The following is a 24,707-nucleotide window of genomic DNA, read 5'->3' as shown; positions in this document are numbered from 1 at the left end:
GCATTTATGATAAGTCTGTATTTCATTAAGGCTAGTAATAAATTATGTTCTTACTCCTAGAATAGTATATTTTTGCTTTTTAGTACATTAAAAATACTTTTTAATGTATTTCCTTAGATGGTGGAATATAAATGCCTGCATTTCAGGCAGAATTATCTTATGATCTGTTGTATCACTTTTTTATTTTAAGAATGTCCTCCTTCTGACATTTCTGTTGCTTTGTAAACGTCCCATGCTGTTTTGCTTTATTCAGGGACACTCATATGGTTCAGCAAATAGCTGGGTTTGCCCTTGCGTAGGTCTCAGGGCAGGGAGGCTCATATCAAGCTCCTCTTGGAACACAGTGAGCTATGTCATATCATTAGAGAAGTGGTGGGGAATTTCTGACTCAGGGGCCATATATGGACTCCAAAATCATTTGGTCTGTCAAAGGCTTTCATGGCTAGAATCACAGCGTTGTTGTGTGTTTCCCTAGCTGAATGGCCATGTTCCAGAAGTATTCTCTCCTGACGTTTTGCCCACATCTATGGCAGGCATCCTCAGAGGTTGTGAAGTACAACCTCTGAGGATGCCTGCCATAAATGTGGGCGAAATGTCAGGAGAGAATACTTCTGGAACATGGCCATACAGCCCAGAAAACACACAAAACCCTATCAATTTTCTGCTCCCAAATACTAAACAAGTAATAACTCAAATCTGGTACCTTTAACAATCCTTGCAAAAACTGTATCTCAGATGAAGATTAAGGAAATTAAGAACACATAAAAAACCTCAAGAACAGATGAAATGAACTTTGAACATGATTCAAATTTAAGGTGCAGTATTAGAACAGCAATGAAAGTAAAATAACTTGCACCCAAGACCATGCATCTGTGGCACTGTGAGTGAAAGGGCACCTTTGATGGCCTCCCTGGATAGATCAGAGTTAAACTGCCTGATGTGTGTGTCTGATGAGGGAGTTCACATGGGGAGGGCAGGGCCAGAGGTTTTATAAGCCCAGGCTATTCTCCTCCGGCATTCTTTCTGCTCTTTTCAATGTTGGATCAAGGGGAATGCTGTATCACTCCACAGGAGCCCTGTGATATCCGTGGATCTTTTTTGCCTGGTTTGTTGTGGTTTCAGTGTTGGCATGGGGATGAAGGTAGACTGTTGGCAGCACTGTAGGAGGTGGGAGGCAGGTTGCAATTTTTGTACTAGGCTTTTCCATCCTTGCTCCCTCTCCTCCCTGTCCCAATGAATAATAGGGTTCTAATTATAATGCCTTTGCCTGTCAGGCGTTTCCCCTATAATGTTGACTGTTTCTGTCTGTGACAATTCTGACATGAATTTTCTAGCAGGGCACAATAGAGGGCAGGAAATGTCTTGCCCGCTGGCTCTGTGAGACCCGCAAAATTTGGTGTGGCCTGGCACAGGGAAGGACGCCTGCTCCAGCCTGCCAATTTAACCCAAGTCTTGCTGCTCCTCTGAGCTGCCATGCTAACTCTTCTGTGGGCCAGGTTCTGTTTACTAGTCAGACCCGAGCCGCTTCCAGGTTCCTCTCCTCATGCGGGCATGTTCTGCTTCTTCCACTCTTGTTTTTGCCTACTAAACCGAAGCCTGTAAGCTTGTGTACATGCAGGAATTTGCATGGGCCACAAGGTCTTTGGAACTTCAATTTGGTTTGTAATATATTTTTTTTAATAAAAATACAACAATACATAATTTTATAACTTATTAATTAATTAATTAATTAATACTGTATATGGACTGCAAATTATGCTATACATATTCAAATGGCCCATTGCAGAAAAAAGGTCCCCCACCCCTGCACTAGAGCCACCATGAGGATAACTCCATCATTTCCAGTCACTTTTGGACACACTTTTAAATCCTCCCCCTTTTTTCAGGGTAGCCCTCTGAAATAGCATTTTAAAGCCAAAACTAGCCTATTTTTTCAAGCTAAAACTTTTCTGGATTTTTTTGTATTCTCTGGAACAGGGGGTAATGCAGATTGGTGGGCGTAGGAGTTCCCAAGTTCCCAAGGTCTGCATATAGCCCACAAATGCACAGCTCCTCCTCCTTACTTTTGAAAATTAGTCAGAAATGGAGACAGGAAAAGTGCTTCCTTTGTTTTCTGTTTCCTTTCTTCTCTTTTGCGGGAATGCACCAGCAGCTTAAAATGTTCTGGAACAGTGTGGAGTGAGTGCCTTAAGACATAAGCAGAATTAACCACTGCTAGTACTATCTGCCGCTGCCATTTACCTAGCATATTTGGTGGTAGCAGGAGCGGTAACAACTACTTAGCTGTGTAACACCTCCTGGATAGCAATGGCATTTCTTCCTTCTACCATTGCCAATTGTGCCTCTCTTTTCATCGGGGAGATCTTGGTGGCAACTAGACGTCGTAGTTGTTGCTCGACTTTATGGATATGCTTTAGATCTCTACTTGTAAGATCCAGAAGACAACACAATGTAGGCTACATTAAAAGGTAAAGGTTTTCCCTGACATTAAGTCCAGTCATGTCTGACTCTGGGGGTTGGTGCTCATCTCCATTTCTAAGCCAAAGAGCCGGCGTTGTCCACAGACACCTCCAAGGTCATGTGGTCGGCATGACTGCATGGAGCGCCATTACCTTCCTGCTGGAGAGGTACCTATTGATCTACTCACATTGGCATGTTTTCGAACTGCTAGGTTGACAGAAGCTGGAGCTAACAGCAGGCACTCACTCCACTCCCGGAATTTGAACCTGTGACCTTTCGATCTGCAAGTTCAGCAGCTCAGTGCTTTAACACACTTCGCCACCGGGGCTCCAGGCTACATTAGGCCTATAATAAAGAAAGTTTAATTACTTATTTTTAAGAGATGACATCCCAAGCTGTATTATACCAATATGTATGCATGTATATCTGTAATGTGAACAGGGCAGTTGTTTAAGATACAATGAAATTCTTCTTTTGTGTTGTGTAATATATATATTCATATTTATAACAGCCTGGTTCTGTTATTTCAATTGTCTAGGATTTTTCATAAAGACCAACACGCTTGGTTTTTTGGGAAAACAACATGAACCACCTTCTTGAAAAATTGTTCATTTTCCTCCTTTTCATTATTCTGCTTGGATCTTTTTTTCTTGGGTTATTTCCTGTTTGGAAGATGAAAATGACAGGTAAGGGTCAGAGTCTAGCACTGTGCTATAGCAAAATTTACGTAATTGCCACTAAAACATTTAAAACAACAAGATTTTAAGATGTGTCTATGAAGAACTTGTACAATTACACGTGTTATTCAGGGGAAGGAAAGACTGGAATGAAGGGAAAATGGTGGGGGAAAATATATGGCTGTACTTTTAGCCTGATCAATCAAGGGAAGGTTTGGGCAATCATATAAAAAAGTGCCCAGTGACAATCATGAAACTCTAGTCAATAAATCACTTTAGAAAAGTGAAAGTCATTCTGATTTATGCATAAGGAAAGGTAAAGGTTTTCCCCTGACATTAAGTCTAGGCATATCCAACTCTGGGGGTTGGTGCTCATCTCCATTTCTAAACCAAATAGCTAGTGTTGTCTGTAGACGCCTTCAAGGTCATGTGGATGGCATGACTGCATGGAGCACCATTACCTTCCCGCCGGAGCGGTACCTATTGATCTACTCACATTTGCATGTTTTTGAACTGCTAGGTTGGCAGAAGCTGGGGCTAACAGCAGGAGCTCACCCCTGCTCCCTGGATTTGAACCGCCAATCTTTCAGTCAGCAAGTTCAGCAGCTCAGCAGTTTAATCTACTGTGCCACTGGGGACTCCATGATTTATGCATAGGAAGCCAAATACTGCTTATTTCCAAGAGATCGTTGGATCACTTTTTGACAAGCGAGTCAATAAAATAATCTGCAAAAATTCCCAAGGCCACAAAAAAGGCTACATTAAAATATGTTTTAAAGTGCTAGAGAGACATTCTATTATAAAGTCAGATTATTCTAGTGTCATTTATAGTATTCCGTGGGTACTCAGTGGCCATGACATTATTTGCAGACAATAACATCTCTAGAATTCTGGCTTACTTTATAAAAATGAGTACCACAAAGTTTGTTTTTCTAGGATGGTTCTACGTTCAATGAATTTATTTCAGCCTTGAACTTTTTTCATGTTTAATTCTGTGGATCATATTTGTATTTTTTAAAAATATTGCATGTCTTGCTGTCATTAATTTCCATATATGAAGAGGATTAAAATGTTGACAATAAAACCAAGGGTTATTGAATGTTAAAAACCCCACAAGCCTATATGGTTACTACTTCACTTATGCTTCCGTCCCCATCGTGCCCAAAGAACATGTCATTCTTCTAATTATGCCTCCCCCCCAAAATCTTTATTCCAGGTTTCGAAGACATTTGGCTAAAAAAGCAACGTAATCGTAGAGACATCCTGAATAACACCTGCCTGAAGAATAGTTCGTCGAGTTCAGAATGGCAATTGGAGCATAATGTTGCTTGGCAGCTTTTTGTCGATGAGAATCATAAATTTATTTACTGTGAAGTGCCAAAAGTCGGTTGTTCAAATTGGAAGAAAATCATTCTACTCTTTACACTCAACCTAAGCAGGGATACAACGGAAGTAAACCATGAGAGAATCCACACAACAAAACTTCTCAAGAGGTTGAGTACTTACCCTCCTGAACAGCAAATGGAGCTTCTCAACACCTATACTAAAGTGATGTTCAGCAGACATCCTCTGGAAAGATTGGTCTCTGCTTACAGAGACAAGTTCTTGCACTCTGAGCCCTATTACAGTATCACAGTGGCAAATGAGATCAAAGTATTCTCTAGAAAGGACATAAATTCCACAAATAAAATAACATTCCAGGAGTTTGTCAACTATCTGGTAACAAGGAATCAAAGCGATATGGATATACACTGGAAGCCCATGTTTTTGCTCTGTGATCCCTGTAACATCCACTATGACATTTTGGGGAAGTTGGAGACTTTGGCTGAAGATGTTGACCATGTTCTTAGGAGAATTGGTGCGCCAGAGAGTCTCCATTATCCAAATGGAAAAATGAATAGTTCAGAGAAACGGACCAGCAAGGCTATCACCTCAGCTTACATCAAGCAACTGAGTTTTGAGCAAATGCAGAAGGTCAAGCAGGTTTACCAGAAAGATTTCTCCTTGTTCAACTATTCTTGCAACTGACTTTTTTCTATAAGATTCAATCATAGCTCTGGAATTATCTCTGAAACTCAGGGTCTTCAGGAATAATATAAGGGATGTTCTATTGCAGTACTGTGACCGAATTCCCCAGTCAGAGACACTTAAAATTTAGATGCTATCGTCAGTCCATTCTAATCAATCTCGAATAGTATTTTGAAAATTGATTTCATATGCTAATTTTTGCATACATAGTAGATTTTCCTGATAACTACTGTTTTATTTTGTTATTTTCCTGATAACTACTGTTTTATTTAGCTTACACTCATAAATGCAATTTTATTTGGGTAGCTGTGAGGTTTCCAGGCTGTAGTACCATGTTCCAGAAACTTTCTCTCCTGACATTTTGCTCATATTTATGACAGGCCTCCTCAGAGGTTGTGAGGTATATTGGAAACTAGGGAAATGAGGCTTATATATCTGTGGAATGATGTCCAGGGAGGGAGAAAGAACTCTTTTCTATTGGAGGCAAATGTGAATGTTGCAATTAATCACCTTGATTAGCATTGAAAAGACTTGCAGTTTTTAGGCCTGGCTGATTTCTGTCTGGGGAAACCTTTGTTGGGAGGTGTTAGCTGGTCCTGATAGTTTAATGTCTGGAATTCCCCTGTTTTCTGAGTCTTGTTCATTATTTACTATCCTGATTTTAGAGGGTTTTATTTAAATACTGATTTTGTTCATTTTCATGGTTTTCTCCTTTCTGTTGAAATTGTCCACATGCTTGTGGATTTCAGTAGCTTCTCTGTGTAGTCTAACATAGTGGTTGATAGAGTAGTCTAGCATTTCTGTGTTCTCAAATAATATACTGTGTCCAGGTTGTCTCATCAAGTGCTCTGCTACGGCTGAGTTCTCTGGTTGAGTTAGTCTGCAGTGCCTTTCATGTTCTTTGACTCGTGTTTGAGCACTGCGTTTGGTGGTCCCTATGTAGACTTGGCCACAACTGCATGGTATACGGTAGACTCCTGCAGAGGTGAGAGGATCCCTCTTGTCCTTCGCTGAACATAACATTTGTTGGATTTTCTTAGTGGAACTGTAGATAGTTTGTAGGCTGTGTTTCTTCATCAGCTTCCTTTGCTACAATGTGAAGATTGTGAAATTGAGATATCTGGCAGATACTCTCTCACAGACACTAAGGGACAGCTTAAAAACTGGAGCTATTTTTAATTGATCAATGAATTTTAGTATATTTAAAGATGTTTATAGACTGATCTTCACTACCACCACAGAGCGACCATTCAGGATAAATACTCTTAGTAAAAGATGGGTATCTTTAAGAAATTTCTTACCAAAAAGCAACTAGCAAATACTGCAGTAAGGCTGTGAAGAGCAACAGACCTACATAACAAATCTGTAAAACAGAGCAATGAGTTACAACAAAAACAAAAGGGGTAAGTGCTGCGTCTGAAGCAGATGAACCATGGTAGTGGAAGTGGTGCCAAACTGCATGCATTCTACAATATATGGTCACCTCTAGGGTCGATACAGAGTATTGCTGCATCATTAATTAAGAGGTCATGTTGGTAACTCCAAAGCATCTCAGTTTCTCTAAAAAAATTTTCTATTTATAGAAGTACAGAAAAGGGTTTTAAAAGTTTTTCTATTCTCCTTCTTCTTTCCCTCTTTGTTGTTGGCATATTTCCATTGCTGCAAAGGAAAGATGCCATTTGAACAATACTAAAACACATGTGTGCACGCGCATGCATGCACACACACACTCAAAGGAGCATATTTCTGTGGTAAGATAGGGAGCCCTGGCACCACAAATTAAAATGAAGAAGTACAGAGAAGTGTACTCTAAGAGATAAAATATACAGCTACATAGGTATGAACCAGTTAGAACAGTGGTTTCCAACACTTTTTTGGCCAATAACCACTTTGACCAGGGACCTCTCTCCAACATTAGTACCAAAAAGGTTACGAATCAGTTTTTGGTCAACTTTAGATTCAGTTTGGTTATTTGTGGTGCTGATTCAGAAAATTGCATCGGATAGACCACGTCAGCTCTAGTTTCTTTCTCTCACACTCCTCCAATGGCGGCACGCACCCCCAGAGCATATGCAGTTGTAATTTTCCCCGCATGTTTTGTGCAAACAAACAGACAATGTATCGATTTTTTAATATTAGAGTAAGAGTGTTTTGTATATGGTCAATTAGAAGCTATATGTTAACAAAGGAAAAACTGAATACTATTGTGTTCAAGCATGTACCTATCAATAACTTTTGCCATTTTGATCACACTCCAATAGTACCTGGTCATGTCTTCCTCTGTGAATTACTAGATGGTATGTACTTCCAGCAGAGAAATCCGGTTCTTTTTGTGGGGGTGGGAGGGGAAGAGAAGAAGGCAATACTTTGTCATGGCTTCTCCTGCCCCTCCGTCACAGGGCGGGGCTTTGGCCTCCACAGTGGTCAGCTAAAAATGGGGGAGTGGAGAATATTTTCCATGGGGAGGAAGCCCCACATCACCTCACTCAGAGGGTATGAGGAAAATGGCAAACAACATGAGGGAAGGGATGAGGTAAATGACAGAGGTGAGAGAGTAACTGTTGGGAAGAATGACTAGAACTAATCTTTCCTCTGTGCCTTCCCCTCAAACAACTAAGGGAGCACCCTCCCTCTTGAATTTGGGGTGTGAATTGGTAAGAGATGAGAAAAGCTATGACTCAGCTAAGATAAAATAAAACTAACTGAACTTGTGGTGACTTTAAGGATTATAAAATAAATCTCCATAAATAAACATTATAGAGATGTTAAAAGGTCTTATCGCCTGAGTCAACTTCCTTGTGGTGGCCTCATACTGCCTGTCTTTCCCGTCTTTGTGCACCTTCTCTTCAATACAACCAGGGCATTAACTTCTCTTCAATACAATTAGGATGCCAACTTCTATTTCCTTATGGTAACTGGAGGCATTTTTATTCATATATTTCTGTGTGTGTGTGTATGGCTGAATGCATACCTGGAATATTGTTTCTCCTTACCTTGATTCTAATCCTGAACATATAGTGTTCCTCCAGCTTTGAAATGAAAGCACTTCTTTTAAATACTTAAAGACTTTAGTACAATTTTAAAAAGGACACCCTTTTTCTCTCAGGAGAACTGATGCTTCGGAGTCTCATGAACCACATTAATGGGCCAACAAGTATATCACTCTGAATTACCTCAGGGAACTGAGTTTGAAACTTAAGTTAAAAGTGGCACTTAGAATGACAGAGACTTCTAGTGTACTCTCTTGAATTACTATAGCCATTGTACCTTGAGAGGGAAGATTTGGATTGAATCATGTAGTGGAAATTATTAGTTCAGCAAATTATGTTGGAGCATTCTAGCAGAACTCTAAGAGTGCATCTACATTGCAGCATTAATGCAATTTGATACCCCTTTAACTCCCATGACTCAATGCTGTGGAATCCTGGGATCATAGTTTGGTGAGGCACCAGCACTCTTTGGCAGAGAAGGCTAAAGACCTTGTAAAACCACAACTCTCCTAATTCCATACCATTGAGCCATAACAGTCAAAGTGGTGTCAAGCTGCTTTCTACATTGTAGATGCATCCTCAGTCTCTTAACAAATAGCAAATTCTAGGATTTAGAAATGAACCCTGGCAATGAAAGTGATATCAAATTGCTATAACTGTGTAAAGTTGTTTCCTACAGTACTTATGGCTGTTTTAACCTACCTCACAACCTCTGAGGATGTCTGCCATAGATGTGGGTGAAACGTCAGAATACTTCTGGAACATAGTCATACTCACAGCAACCCAGTGATTCCGACAATGAAAGCCTTTGACAACACACTGTTTTAACCTTCTTTGGTACAAATCATCCCTGATGTTCCAACAATATAAATGCACTGTGGGAAAGTGTCTGCAAATGCTTGTGCAGACAAATCTAAGAACAATATCAATATGAAGGAAGTGTCGGGGGAGAGTCTGCTTCCAAAAGCTTGCTCTCACCTCCATATCTCCACTGACTGCTGCATGTTTTTGTATGAAGATATCTATGGATCCTTTAGAATTGAAGGGTGAAAGTGAATGAGAAGGCTGATAGCTCCATCATAAGAAAGGACTATTAGGTTCTGCTCTCTCCTTCTGAATCATCCCACACAATCTGGCCGACAGCACGTCACAAGGCACAACAAGGTGTCTGCAAAATAGAAAGCTGCTAATGACTCATTAGCCATCTGCTGTAGAGGAGGACATTTCCAATCTGACACTGTCATTCAAAAATTAGAATTGCATTGTAAACATACTTTGTACCCGGATACATAGAATAATGATGTTTTGCAGTCCAATTCTCTTGGAATAAATATAAGAGCCAAACACTGCTCTGAAATGCTTCATTCTTCAGTTAATCCTTGATCTCAAATGATGGGTTTAAAATTCAGAATTTCCTCTTTACACATTTTCAGTGCTGCTGATCCCTTAGTGCATTGTGAGAAACTGGGATAAAAGGGAGGGGAGGGGTGGCTAGATGATGCTTGCTGAAAATGCAAGCTAAATTGCATCATTGGCTGAAAAACACAGGTTAAAAAGGTGTGTCCTGGGTGGATGTCCTGGGTTCATCTTGCAGAATTCTAAAATCTACTATAAACAAACCTGTCAGGATGCTAGGGGACTATGGCATTACATATATCAGAAGTTAACATTATTTCAAATTCTATTATACTGAAAAATATATTTTTCATTTGTTTTCATTTACTCTATTAAATTTAATGTATCGGGGTCGCGGGTCACTTTGCCTCTATGGGCTTGCGACTTTGAAAAGGTTGGGAACAGCTTGTATAAGTAGATATAGTATTTCAGATAATTTTGAACCAAGCTGTATTACAGCTCATGATACAAAACTATAATATGTGATATTGGCTCTTTTAATTAGCCAATTTTGTTTTGATAAATTAGACTGGAACTCTTCACAGTGTGTGAAATATGTGACATACAGTGGTGAAAACACTTTAAAATCTTAAAATAATACACCAACTACAGTAGAGTCTCACTTATCCAAGCCTCTGGATAATCCAAGCCATTTTTGTCGTCAATGTTTTCAATATATCGTGATATTTTGGTGCTAAATTCACAAATACAGTAATTACAACATAGCATTACTGCGTATTAAACTACCTTTTCTGTCAAATTTGTTGTATAACATGATGTTTTGGTGCTTAATTTGTAAAATCATAACCTAATTTGATATTTAATAGGCTTTTCCTTAATCCCTCCTTATTATCCAAGATATTCGCTTATCCAAGGTTCTGCCAGCCCGCTTTGCTTGGATAAGTGAGACTCTACTGTATATAGTAAAAATATACAGGCAGTCATTGCTAATAGTCAACACGGATTTACCAAAAACAAGTCATGCCAGACTAATCTGATCTCTTTTTTCGACAGAGTTACGAGTTGGGTCGATACAGGGAATGCCGTGGATGTAGAGTACCTGGATTTCAGTAAGGCCTTCGACAAAGTCCCCCACGACCTTCTGGCAAACAAACTAGTAAAATGTGGGCTAGACAAAACTACAGTTAGGTGGATCTGTAATTGGCTAAGCGAACGAACCCAAAGGGTGCTCACCAATGCGTCGTTCTCATCTTGGAAAGAAGTCACGAGTGGAGTGCCGCAGGGTTCTGTCCTGGGCCCGGTTCTGTTCAATATCTTTATTAATGACTTAGACGAAGGGTTAGAAGGCACAATCATCAAGTTTGCAGACGACACCAAACTGGGAGGGATAGCCAACACTCCAGAAGACAGGAGCAGAATTCAAAACGATCTTGACAGACTAGAGAGATGGGCCGAAACTAACAAAATGAAGTTCAACAGGGACAAATGCAGGATACTTCACTTCGGCAGAAAAAATGGAATGCAAAGATACAGAATGGGGGACACCTGGCTAGACAGCAGTACATGTGAAAAAGATCTTGGAGTCCTTGTGGACAACAAGTTAAACATGAGCCAGCAATGTGATGCGGCTGCTAAGAAAGCCAACGGGATTCTGGCCTGCATCAATAGGGGAATAGCGTCTAGATCCAGGGAAGTCATGCTCCCCCTCTATTCTGCCTTGGTCAGACCACACCTGGAATACTGTGTCCAATTCTGGGCACTGTAGTTGAAGGGAGATGTTGACAAGCTGGAAAGCGTCCAGAGGAGGGCAACTAAAATGATCAGAGGTCTGGAGAACAAGCCCTATGAGGAGAGGCTTAAAGAACTGGGCATGTTTAGCCTGCAGAAGAGAAGGCTGAGAGGAGACATGATAGCCATGTACAAATATGTGAGGGGAAGTCATAGGGAGGAGGGAGCAAGCTTGTTTTCTGCTGCCCTGCAGACTAGGACACGGAACAATGGCTTCAAACTACAGGAAAGGAGATTCCACCTGAACATTAGGAAGAACTTCCTCACAGTGAGGGCTGTTCGGCAGTGGAACTCTCTCCCCCGGACTGTGGTAGAGGCTCCTTCTTTGGAGGCTTTTAAGCAGAGGCTGGATGGCCATCTGTCGGGGGTGCTATGAATGTGATTTCCTGCTTCTTGGCAGGGGGTTGGACTGGATGGCCCATGAGGTCTCTTCCAACTCTACTATTCTATGATTCTATGATATGCTTAAAATGGGTGCTATCAACTTGAAGCCATTCCATATCTATATGAGTGTGTGACTTCAAGTTTCCTATCAACTTATGGTGACCTTCATATGGAATGTTCCTCACAATATTACAGCCCAGCTTTATAAGATCCATCCTGGTGCACAGTATGGAGCAAAGTCCTGGCCAAGAAAAAAATAGACACCTTGGTATTGCATATCACTTTCAGCTACTCCCCCTTGCATGACTAAGTGGTGAAATAAGTGACTGGCAGAATGGGGAGGGCTACATTGAGAACACTTGAAACTCCAAAATCCTGCTAATGAGATCAAAATCAATTGATAAGTTAATGAAAGATTGGGAACCTTTCCTATAATTTATGTGGGGGAAGGCATGTAACCAGGGAGGGGGGGGGCTTGAGGGGCTTCAGCCCCCCCCAAAATTCTCAGGGTGGTCCACGAGAAGGCCTTACTGGTACGTGGCACAGTGGCATCCTTGTCCGTGCCTGGGCCCTCAGCGCACTCTCTTTAGTTTTCGGTGCCCCTGGTACTTAAAGTGTTGGAACTGTGTGACAAAACCTACTATCAGTCAATAAATTTCATTTTGACTGTGTTAGCTACTCTACCAGAAACAACATGCAGCATGGAAAGATCGTTTTCAACCATGGAGAGAGTGGAAAGTGTATCTAGAAGTTTAATGACAGACCAGATACTTAGTGGACTAGCAATGATTTCCATCCCTTGGGACATCACTATCAAACCAGAAAAATTGATAAAATGGCCGGTGAGAAGAAAAGAAAACTGTGGCTGTAAAGTAAAAAATAAGTCCAAAAGTATTTTAAACATTTTGTTAATGAAAGTAAATAAATAACATTTATTATTTAAACTGTTATGTTTATTCATATCATGATCTGATTACCATGCTCAATATATCCCATATGCATGGGGGTATTGGGGTAACGATACAAAAGGTTTGCTACGGTAGATCCTCTCTCACTCAGACTCAGCCCCCCCCCCCCCCCGAATCAAAATCCTGGCTACGATCCTGTGTGGGAGAGAGATGATATTCACAGGGAGCAGGTGAATTGACAGGGTATAGGTTGGAGGGTGGTTTAAGCTTCCCTTACTTGTGCATGGTGATCAGAGCCATCCCTAGGTGATTTTGAAGAGTAAGCAAACAGATTTATTCTGCCCCCCCAATTTTTGCCCCCCCCCCAACCAATAGCTCTCAAAAAAAACCCTTGCCACATTCACACAAATAAAAAATCCCACTTGCCTTCTGTCCTACAGACTTCAGTGGAGGAGGTGGAGGAGGAGGAGGAGGCGGCGGTGGCAGACGAGGCCGCGACAGCCTCCTGGAGAGCGCGCACGCCGCCGGTGCTTCCTTCTGGCACACCGGCATGCAGGGCGGGCCCACACCATGCCGGCGTGTGCACTCTCCACCCGCTTCAATAGGCAGAAGGAAGTGCCAGTTGAAGCGGGTGGAGAGTGCGCACACCCTGCGTGCCGGCGTGTGCATTCTCCATCCACTTCAATCGATGGAAGGAAGTGCCGGTTGGGGCGGGTGGAGAGCGTGCACACCGGCATGCAGGGCTGGCCCATGCCAGTGTGCGCCCGCCCTGCGGGCGGCCGTGCATCCACCCTGCGTGCTGCCATGCACTCGCCCTGCGTGCCAACGTGCGCGCGCTCTCCACCTGCTTCAATCGGCACTTCCTTCCATCGATTGAAGCGGATGGAGAATGCACACGCCGGCACGCAGGGTGTGCGCACTCTCCACCCGCTTCAACTGGCACTTCCTTCTGCCTATTGTCACCCGGAATGCCCAGGCCGGCCGGAAGGTGGTGCCATGTTCTAAGGCGAAGTTGAGGTGCTCCCGTGTGCACCTCAACATGCAGGCGCGCATGCATGCACATGCACCCGGGAGCACCTCAACTGCACCCTTCGAGAACATGGTGCCACAGGCAAGTGCCTAGTTGGCCTGGCGGTTGAAACGCCCCTGATGGTGATGCAAGTCTGAACTGGACTCTCACATGTTTACTTTGAATGAAAAAATAGAGACTCAGCTGCACTAGATCTTTCAATGTAGAAAGGCATTTGGAATGTACCTTCCCCATCCAGACACATGTTATTTAACACATTCTAGTGCTTTAGGAGCTGCACTCCAGAGGCAGTTTCCTTGAGGAAGTTTATTCAAGATCAAGGTGAAAGTAAGCAGAGTGTCTTTTCAATTTTATCTTCCATTTTTCTTTCACCTGAATTTTAACATCCTACACAGATTACTAAGTGAATCAATTATACTTCCAAAGTGATTTTGTCTGCCACATATATAAACTGAGAACATTTCTGTTTTTCATGTTGCCAAGCAACACTTTATTGAAGATGAAATTCTCAAGGAAGCAGTCTCAAACCAGAAAACAAAACATCTCTGTTCATCAGCAAGATTTTCTGTAGACAGGTATTTAAGTAACAAAGTCTGCTTCAGAAGGTGCCTGAACTCTGTTATTTAACGGCACATATCTCCACCTGCTGGTAATTGCATGAGCAAGTATATAAACCATGCCTCTTTGCTACCTCCGCCTTATTCTATAATGTTGCTTGTGTGTTTATTACAGTAGTTGTGCTTATCTTGCGTTGAAAGGGTAATTGTGAACTACTAAAATAATTATTAATTAAATAGGTTTTTTTGAAGGAAAGCATTTTGGATTTGCAGGAGGGTCTTTGATAGCACAAACATTCGTGAATCAGTGCTGTTCCTTTGTGTTGCAAATGCACAGAACTGTTATCTTTTCAATGTGTTGTCGAAGGCTTTCATGGCCGGGATCACAGGGTTGTTGTATGTCTTTCGGGCTGTGTGGCCATGTTCCAGAAGCATTCTCTCCTGACGTTTCGCCCACATCTATGGCAGGCATCCTCAGAGGTTGTGAGGTATGGAGAAAACTAAGCAAAGAGGTTAATATTAACCTCTTTGCTTAGTTTTCTCCATACCTCACAACCTCTGAGGATGCCTGCCATAGATGTGGGCGAAACGTCAGGAGAGAATGCTTCTGGAACATGGCCACACAGCCCGAAAGACATACAACAACCCTGTTATCTTTTCTGCTCAGTCCTCGGGAGTTCATTTGTACAGAATGCAGTTCAATGTGAACTATGTATAGTAATTTGTCAGGATTCAGTTTGAACTGCTTTAAAATTAGGATCATAACCTGCATCAGAAAATAATTTTAAACCCCCCATGTGTGTACATTTTATATCTTGTTGAAAATAATTTAATACAAATACTTTAAAATAAAAAACAATGTTGTGCCTTGCCTACAGTGTAATTCCCAAAGTCAAAATAAAGTTTTATAAAAGCTGTCTAAAGACTATCTTCTACATGGCATCTGCAAACATCCCCTCCTTTGTGGAAATATATATGTGGAATTTTATTTAGTTCCATTTTGATTTTTTAACCAGACTAGAATGTCCATGGCACTTATTTCTCTATTGTAGTTTCTTCAAAGAAACTACCATACAACCCAGTATCCTTTGGGATATGTTCCAAAACTTACAATGGAAACAAGAAATGCTAATAGGAAATCCTATTGAAATGACTTCTGCTGGAAGTTGTCATAAAATAGTCCCAAAGGAACTGAAAAGTTCCCAGAGAGGATATATTTTGTTGGATGTATGTAAACGAAACCATGGGTTGTGGTCATATAATACAGCATTAGCAGCAATGCAGTGAGATCAAATTAAGAAGACTCTTTGCAGAAATTCTGGGTCGGCATGTTCTACATTTAATAATAATAATAATAATAAAACTTTATTTATACCCCGCCACCATCTCCCCAACGGGGACTCGGGGCGGCTTACATGGGGCCATGCCCAGACACCATACAATATAACAAAATAAAACAACATATCATAACACAATATAACAGTGCAAAAATAATCATATACATTACAGCACAAATCAGAGAAAACAGTAAAAAACAGGGCGGGCCACATGAACACTTAATTAAAAACTCGGGAGAGAGAGACATAGGAATAGGGGGAAACAGGGAAATAAAATGGTGGAGCAGTCTAAAGGATAAAAACCAAGGGGAATGGCCAGAGCAATATATTACATTTACTCCCCAAAGGCACATCGGAAAAGCCATGTTTTTAGATCTTTCTTAAAGGCTAACAAGGTGGGGGCTTGCCTAATCTCAGTGGGCAATGAATTCCACAGTCGGGGGGCCACAGCAGAAAAAGCCCTCTCCCTCGTTCCCACAAGACGGGCCTGGGACAGAGGCAGTGGCGAAAGGAAGGCCTCCCCGGATGAACGAAGGGAACGAGCAGGTTTATGGTAGGAGATACGGTCCCTAAGGTAGGTGGGTCCCAAACCGTTTAGGGCTTTATAGATGATGGTCTGCACCTTGAATTGGGACCGGAAAGTGAACGGCAGCCAGTGGAGCTCTTTAAACAGGGGAGTAGATCGTTCCCTGTAGCTCGCCCCTGTTATTAATCTGGCTGCCGAGCGCTGGACCAATTGTAGTTTCCGGGCCGTCTTCAAGGGAAGCCCCACGTAGAGCGCATTACAGTAGTCCAGTCTAGAGGTAACTAAGGCATGCACCACCGTGGTCAAGTCAGACTTCACGAGGTATGGTCGCAGTTGGCGCACAAGTTTGAGTTGTGCGAAAGCCCTCCCGGCCACCGCCGACACCTGAGCCTCAAGCGTCAACGCTGAATCCAGGAGGACCCCCAAACTGCGGACCTGTGATTTCAGGGGGAGTGCAACCCCGTCCAGCACAGGTTGCCACCCAATACCCCGATCAGATGGGCGACTGACCAGGAGGGCCTCTGTCTTGTCAGGATTGATCCTCAGCTTGTTCCTCCTCATCCAGTCCGCCACAGCGGCCAGGCACTGGTTCAGAATCCGAGGGGCTTCCTTGGAGTTAGATGGAAATGAGTAGTGGATTTGCGTGTCATCTGCGTAGAGATGGCAACACCCTCCAAAACTCCGGATGACCTCTCCCAATGGTTTCATGTAGATGTTAAATAGCATGGGGGATAAAATAGACCCTTGCGGGACCCCACAGGTCAATGGCCAGGGGTCCGAGCAGGTGTCCCCCAGCTTCACCATCTGGGAACGACCCTCCAGGAAGGACCGGAGCCACTGCAGAACCGTGCCACCGAGCCCCATCCCGGCGAGCCTCCCCAGAAGGATACCATGGTCGATGGTATCGAAAGCCGCTGAGATGTCCAAGAGAACCAGCAGGGTCACACTCCCCCTGTCCAGCTCCCTGCGGAGGTCATCCACCAAGGCGACCAGAGCCGTCTCGGTACTGTACCCAGGCCTGAAGCCAGACTGCGAGCGGTCCAGAAAATCAGTGTCATCGAGAAATTCCTGGAGCTGCGTGGCAACCACCCGCTCCAGAACCTTGCCCAAAAACGGGAGGTTGGAGATTGGTCTGTAGTTGTTACAAATAGATGGGTCAAGCGAAGGCTTTTTTAGTAGTGGTTTTACTACCGCCTGCTTAAAGTAGGATGGCACCAACCCCTGAACCAAAGAAGCATTTATTATGGTCACAAACCAATCCAACAACCCATCTTTGGCCAGCTTGACCAGCCAAGAGGGACAAGGATCCAGAGCGCAGGTGGTCGCCCTCACAGACCCAAGAATCCCCTCCACGTCATCAGGAAGAACAAGCCGGAAAGAATCCCATAAGATCGAACAGACAGGTACCTCGGTTACCTCCGCTGAGACCACAATTGAGCTGGAGTCTAGCTCAAGGCGTATCTGAGCAACTTTGCCTGCAAAGTGGTGCGCGAAATCGCTGCACCCAGTTGCCAAGTCATCGGGAAGCCCCTGGACCTCAGGAGGCCGCAGGAGCTCCCCCACAACTCGGGGCGTTTAAGTGTTGCATGTATGCATAGACAAAAATATATCTATCCCAGAAGCTCATGGGTCTATTTATCCAAAATATTGTGTTGAAAACACTATAAAATTACTTACTTACTTACTTACTTAGGCGATCCCTCGTAGGCCGAGGATGATGGTCCTCCAGTTATAGGGTCTTGGGGGTGTGTCCATAGGTGGCTGAAGAGACCTATTCTTAATCTGCATGTTCTCCTGCAGTGAGGACATCGGTTTCCAGGTGGAAGGTGGTCCCGGTCAGGGTTGGCTTGACGCTCCTTCCTCTTGGAGCTTTCTCCCTTAAGGCTTTCTCCCTTAAGTCCTCCATTCGTGCCCCTTCGAACTCCGCAGCACTGCTGGTCACAGTTGACCTCCAATTAGAGCGCTAAAGGGCCAGGGCTTCCCAGTTCTCAGTGTCTATGCCACAGTTATTAAGGTTGGCTTTAAGCCCATCTTTAAATCTCTTTTCCTGCCCACCAACATTACGTTTCCTGTTCTTGAGTTCAGAGTAGAGCAACTGCTTTGGGAGACAATGATCGGGCATTTGGACAACGTGGCCAGTCCAGCAGAGTTGATGGCGTAGGAGCATCGCTTCAATGCTGGTGGTCTTTGCTTCTTCCAGCACGCTGACATTTGTCTGCCTGTCTTCCCAAGAGATTTGCAGGATTTTTCTGAGGCAACGCTGATGGAAACGCTCCAGGAGTTTGGTGTGATGTCTGTAGACCGTCCACGTTTCGCAGGCGTAGAGCAGGGTTGGGAGGACAATGGCTTTGAAAACAAGCACCTTGGTATCTCTACGGATGTCCCAATCGTCAAACAGTCTCTGCTTCATTCTGAAAAATGCTGCGCTCACAAAGCTCAGGCGGTGTTGTATTTCAGTGTCAATGTTGACTTTTGTGGAGAGGTGGCTGCCAAGGTAGCGGAAATGGTCAACGTTTTCTAATGTTACACCATTAAGCTGTATTCCTGGCATTGCAGAGGGATTAGCTGGTGCCTGTTGGAAAAGCACTTTGGTTTTCTCGATGTTCAATGAGAGGCCAAACTTCTCGTATGCTTCTGCGAAGGTGTTTAGAGTGACTTGTAGGTCATCTTCTGAGTGCGCACAGACTACGTTGTCATCGGCATATTGGAGTTCTATAACAGATGTTGTGGTGACCTTGGATTTGGCTTTCAGTCTGCTGAGGTTAAATAACTTGCCATCTGTCCGATAGATGATTTCCACACTGGTGGGAAGCTTCCCATCAACAAGGTGAAGTATCATAGTGATGAAGATGGAAAATAAGGTAGGGACAATAACACATCCCTGCTTGACACCTGATTCCACCATAAATGGGTCACTTTGGGAGCCGTTGCTGTCCAAGACTGTTGCCATATATAAAATAGTTTACATTCTATCCTCATCATCGGCCACTAGAGGACAGTCTTACACTATCTTCTTCTAGAACATATACCAAGTCTTGTAGGGTACAAGCTCAAAATATTTTTCAATCAAGCCCAATGCACTCTTCTAGGCGTCCTCTGAATACTTTTTCCAGGATCACGCATTCCATGCAGGGAGTTTAATGACAATAAAGATGAAACTGGGAACGAAGTACATACAGGCTCCCTAATTCATCTTTATGATGATGATGATGATGATAATAATAATAATAATACTTTATTTTTATACCCCGCCTCCATCTCCCCGAGGGGACTCGAGGCGGCTTACATGGGGCCAAGCCCGGATAAAACAAACAAACCAAAATAAAATAACATCAGAATATACAAAACACGAGAATTAAAATGAACATTTTAAAATATAAAAATAATAAACATAATAAAAACATGGATTTGGCACCCAAGTAAAGAGGATAAAACGAACTGGGTAAGGTGCAGTGGACTATGGGTTTTGGGAACCCCTTTTGTGGTTTGATAAGGCCATAGTCAAACACTACACTGTGCTGGCTCTTTCTCCATTCCTGTTCCACTAGGAATTGTGCTAATGTGTTTAGTTCATTCAGAGTAGTCTGAAATGACATCCAAGCATTTTCCTGCCAAAAGGACGAACCTCAGCCACTTGTATAGAGCCTCTGGTGGCACAATGGTTTAAACCCTTGTGCAGGCAGGACTGCTGACTGACAGGTTGACGGTTCGAATCCAGGGAGAGCGGGTTGAGCTCCCTCTGTCAGCTCCAGGGACATGAGAGAAACCTCCTACAAGATTGTAAAACACCAAACATCTGGGCATCCCCTGGGCAACATCCTAGCAGACAGCCAATTCTCTCACACCAGAAACAACTTGCAGTTTCCTAAGTTGGTCCTGACACAAGAAAAGCCACTTGTATTCTAAAAGTAAGAAATAATATTGCAATTTTTTTCCCTAAGAATCTAATGTCCACCCATTCCTCTAGAATTAACAAAAAATTCTTGGCCAAAGAGTTTACTCAAGCATTACTTTCACTATGTCTTCCAGAAGTTCAAAGTTCTAAGCACTGTCCGCAATATTTACAAGTTCTTCTCAATGGCCCTTGTTGTCCCTTCTGATTCCATGATTCTTTTATCTGCTTTCACTGTCATCTGATATACGACCCTGAACCCGGAATCATCTGTTTGTAGTGCCCATTCTCTATCACTATATTTTCTAGAAAGAATACCTTTTAAAAATGTTGAATAAAAGCAGTATACAATAAAGGTGAAGGGTGAGGAGTAGGATAATAATGAGAGAGCACACACTTTTTATAAATTCTGCCACAACCTATTTGACTAAGAAGATTTTTGCCCGCCAACATTTCACAGATGAAAACTGGGAGGCATGTAGCAAAGCAAATCAGAGTGTGGCCAAGCTAACTGAAGGGAGATGATGGAAGAACAGATGTTGCTGCAGTTTGATTTTGCCAGAGCCAACCTGCAAGGGCAAGATTGAGTCTCCTTAACCCGCTCAACTCCTACTGAGTTAGTTGAATACAAACTGTGTTTGCATTTTGAACTCGGAAGGAAGTTTAGGACAAAGATTGGAGGAGAAGAGAGAAACTGGGACGTTTTAAAATGCAGTTTGAAAGTTGGATCGCAGAGGAGTAATTGGACCAGCCTCCATGAAATCAGGAAAGCTAGAATGTATGTTAGCCTCTCCTACTGTCCGTTTTGGAGTACATGATGTACTGTGTACTTCTTCCTTGTGTAAATGCATAAACATGTGTGCACATCTTCCTTGTCTTATATGTTGGAGCTGGAGCCAGGGCAGCCTTCAGCTGAGCTGCCTTGGGCTATATGCTATGCTGTGTCTGGTTGGGAGCACTAGCTATTTCTTGATGTTATTCCCTTAGTGACCCTTTGTCTCCTGTTCAAATTTCTGCAGCTGGATGAAGGTAAAGAGGGTCTACATCCCTCTTCCACTCCCTGCTCAGATGGATGAGACATAGAAGAAGAAGATAACTATAGAAAATGAAGAATTGTGCCTGCCAGGAACAAAACTGAAATTACAACATTATAATATGATGTTCTGAGAAATTGCAAGGAACTGGGATTTTGATCTCACCCCATCCTGGTTCGAGATAAGACAGAGATCTATAGTACTTTAAGTACTAATAGTACTTTAAGTTATAGGTTCCAGTAACATATGACTCACCTACATCAACGATGCAGCAGATATTTGAAAGAAAGGCTACTTGGAACATCCCTTCATGAATATGGATGCAATACTTCAAGGGGAACATTTTAAACATTTCTTTTTGTCTAGTGGGGCATTTTAACTTTTTTTCAAGTACCTATCTGGCATAACAGGACTGTCAGACAAAATTAGAAGGCACTGTGGATCTTTGTGTTCCTGCTTACCAGGAAAAACTGGTTACATTATAATCACACGAAAAAGCAGAGCTATGATTTGTATTGTACAGGAAACCTCCAGGCTGGTTGATGAAATATGTCCTTGAACCAGCCTGACTTTACGGTGAGAGAAGCTGACGCACAGAAAGTGCCTCTGGCTATCTCCAAAGGTGGTCATGTCAGTGAAAGGGAACTCTAACCATAGGGCAGAAAAGGAATACCCTGGTTTTCTTCCTCATCTCCAGGCCTCTCCTACACAGATGAAGGGACTGGCTCAGTGTTAACATTGGTTTCTTTTGTATCTGTTTGTCTATCATGACTTCTTGGTGTATCCATTTATGCTGACAGAATGGTGGGGTGTAGGGCATGTGTATAGGCAGTCCCCGAGTTAACAACATCCAACTTACAAGCAACTCATAGTAAAGAACAAGAGTAAGACAACAGGAAGTGAGATAAATCTTCTCCTCGGAAGGGAAATTCACTCCTGGAAGAGTTATTATCATGGGAGAAAGCTGCCTCAACTGAAGCTTTATCACCAATCCTTGTTTCCACAACAAGCCAAATTTTTCAAAATCCAATTATCACAGGGACAGAAAGTGACATGAAATTTTCTGAACAGGGACACAGAGAGCAAAACAAACTCCACGGGGTTATTAAACCTTTCTGATGCTATCCAAACTGCATATGCACACGCACACACACATATATATGGCTGGAGTTATACTTTAAAATGTACCTGTTTCAACTTACGTACACATTCAACTTATGAACAAACCTACAGAACCTATCTTGTTTGTGACTCGGGGACTGCCTGTGTATGGACTTGCACAACAGGCTATGCAATGCCCACTGAGATCCTGAACAGCAATATAAATGCTTAAGAACATAAGACATAACTACCCATTTAAAAAAGATAATCGGTTTTCAGTGAGCAAAGATATGAATACTGTTACTAAAAATATATCACATAGGACCAAATAGAGTTTAACACCAATCTGAATGAATGAAAGCTAAAGATAGATAGGTCCACTGCAATTATCCATAGAGCTTAAATGCCAGCTTTTCTACTCAAAATTATGGTTATTAGAAGTCTCTATCAAATGGACTTCATCTGTTGTTTCATTGTGTGCTTTGCGGTATTTTTAAAATTATAGGATACTACCAAGCATAGAACTGAGAACCAATATAGCCTAGTGTCATGGAGCCAAATCCCACCAACCTCCCTGCGGTTATCCATCCTGGAAACAAATTTATCCAGGCTGTCGGAAACCGTGGGGAGGTTGGTGCCACTATTGGAAGAGAATCTCCAAAAGGATCCCATCCGATATGGCGCCGAGAGAGAGCCAAGTAAAGAAGGAGATTGGAGCCAGAGGGGCCAGCGAGCATCAACGCAGAGTCCCGTGGCGGCGAGGGGCGAGGGAGATGAGGAATATTGGCAGGAGCTGGAGTTCCGAGACAGAATGGCACGCGAAGTGGAGCGCCAGCGAGCTCTGGGAACTCTGAGGCCGCCATCTCCAACAGAGCTCCCAACCCCCCGAATGGGCGTCGGGGTGGAAAGACCACTGGGGCCAGGGATCGGGTCCAGTGGATTAGCAGACGAAGGCGGAGAGGAGCAGGAGATCCAGGAAGAGGAGGAGAATGTGCTGTACGACGAGGGAGGACGAGATGCGGGGGCTACAGCGAGGCCCGTATGCGGATGGGTGGAAGGGCCGACAGCGGCGGCAGAATTTCGGGAGCCGCGCAGAATGACCACCGGAGTGGGGCGCGGCGTGTTCAGAGGGGCCGTCCAAGGAAACCCGATGCAACCCTTCCCCATGCCTCCCAGACAGCACCAACGGGCCGCAGAATGGATGCCAAGGAGGGAAGATCTCAAACTAGAATACGGAGGGGAATCAGCTGAATTGAACTTTTTTCTAATTAGCATCAGAGGATACATGGAAGACAACGCACACACATTCCCCTCCGAAGCAAGCAGGGTTCGAGCCATCGGCAACACACTAAAGAGAGGAGCTGCAAGCTGGTATGTGCAACTACATGCCAGACGCGACCCATGCCTGAGGTCAGTGCCCCGCTTCCTCGCCGCACTGGAAAACCGGTTCAGAGACCGGCTAGAGCAATTGAGGGCTCGAGACCAGCTTAAAGGAATAAAGCAGAGGGACAAAACGGTGCCCGAGTACGCAGAGGAATTCCTCCACCTCGCGGAAAGGGTACCAGAGTGGTCTGAAGTGACCAAAGTGGAAATATTTAAAGAGGGACTACGCCCCGAGGTTTTCAGCTGGGCAGCGCACAGAGATGACCCCGAAACGCTCCAGGGATGGATTCAACTAGCGGGGCGCGTTGAGTCCACCCTGGCCCAAGTGAAGCGCTTCAGGAGCAGCGGCAGCCAGCAAAGACCGGTGGCAAGAGGCCGAGGAGAAACGAGGAAGCAGGAAAGGTCCGGAGGGAGGCCGGGGATTCCCTCCAGAGGAGACGACAACAAACCTAAACCGGGATGCTTTGTGTGTGGGAAGACGGGCCATCGAGCAGCAGATTGTTGGGCACGGAAGGGGGAGCCGCCAAAACCCTCAAAACCCAAGCCAGCAACCGGGAGGCGTGCGGAGGAGGAGGTGCAAGCCCCAGAATCTTCGGAAAAACTGGTGAGTCGGGACAAACGCATGATAGTAGTGCCAATCTGCATCTCGGGGCTAGAGAATCGGGCCACCTGCAAGGCATTCGTGGATTGTGGTTGTTCTAGGAACATTATAACTCCGGAACTAGCAGGAGCGCTGAAGTGCCAGCAGATGGCGCTTGACTCCCCAATTGCATTTTCGCAGCTAGATGGATCAGTTGCTGCTGGGGAAGTATCTACAAAGGAAATACGGGGGGTCCCATGTAAAATAGGCAAATGGGAAGGAAGAATATCCTTTGTGATAGCCCCTATTGCCACATACCACGTAATATTAGGGATACCATGGCTCGAACAGGCTAATCCTGAAGTAGATTGGAGAGGAAAGAGCCTAGCATTTAAAGAACAGCAGACGCAATGGGAGATAAGCAAAATTGCAGAAGAGGAGGACGAGGGAGATGAAGCAGGTGAAATAGACCCACAGCTATTGCCACCTGAATACAGAGACTTTGTGGATGTGTTCAATCAGAAAGAAGCAAGTAAATTACCTCCCAAAAGGAATATAGAAGTAGAAATTGAAATAACCCCAGGAGCAAACTTACCAAAACCAAAAGTGTATCCCATGTCTGTGCAGGAGAAGGAGGAATTGAGGAAATATATTGATAAAAACCTGGCGCGAGGCT

General features: G+C 43.6%; 1 protein-coding gene across 1 annotated transcript; it reads left to right on the top strand.

The window, feature by feature from the left end:
• The first annotated feature begins 954 nt into the window (after positions 1 to 954).
• LOC103277827 (carbohydrate sulfotransferase 8) lies at positions 955 to 9,501 on the top strand. The gene is made up of 3 exons (XM_008104383.3): positions 955 to 1,105; positions 2,999 to 3,146; positions 4,354 to 9,501. Exons 2-3 carry the CDS (start codon positions 3,044 to 3,046, stop codon positions 5,163 to 5,165), a joined length of 915 nt encoding a protein of 304 aa, XP_008102590.1. The 5' UTR covers positions 955 to 1,105; positions 2,999 to 3,043; the 3' UTR covers positions 5,166 to 9,501.
• Positions 9,502 to 24,707: the final 15,206 nt, after the last annotated feature.

This window comes from Anolis carolinensis, chromosome 1 (assembly GCF_035594765.1).
Source record: "Anolis carolinensis isolate JA03-04 chromosome 1, rAnoCar3.1.pri, whole genome shotgun sequence".
In the NCBI taxonomy this organism is placed as follows: domain Eukaryota; kingdom Metazoa; phylum Chordata; class Lepidosauria; order Squamata; family Dactyloidae; genus Anolis; species Anolis carolinensis.
Note: the sequence above shows the minus strand (reverse complement) of the source record. Positions and strands in the feature narration are given on the sequence as shown.

Bases quoted from the DNA above. Each gene is read 5' to 3' on its own strand.
- LOC103277827 (XM_008104383.3), top strand. From the start codon at position 3,044: ATGAACCACCTTCTTGAAAAATTGTTCATTTTCCTCCTTTTCATTATT. The intron at 3,147-4,353 runs GTAAGGGTCAGA...TCTTTATTCCAG, and splicing joins TTGGAAGATGAAAATGACAG to GTTTCGAAGACATTTGGCTA.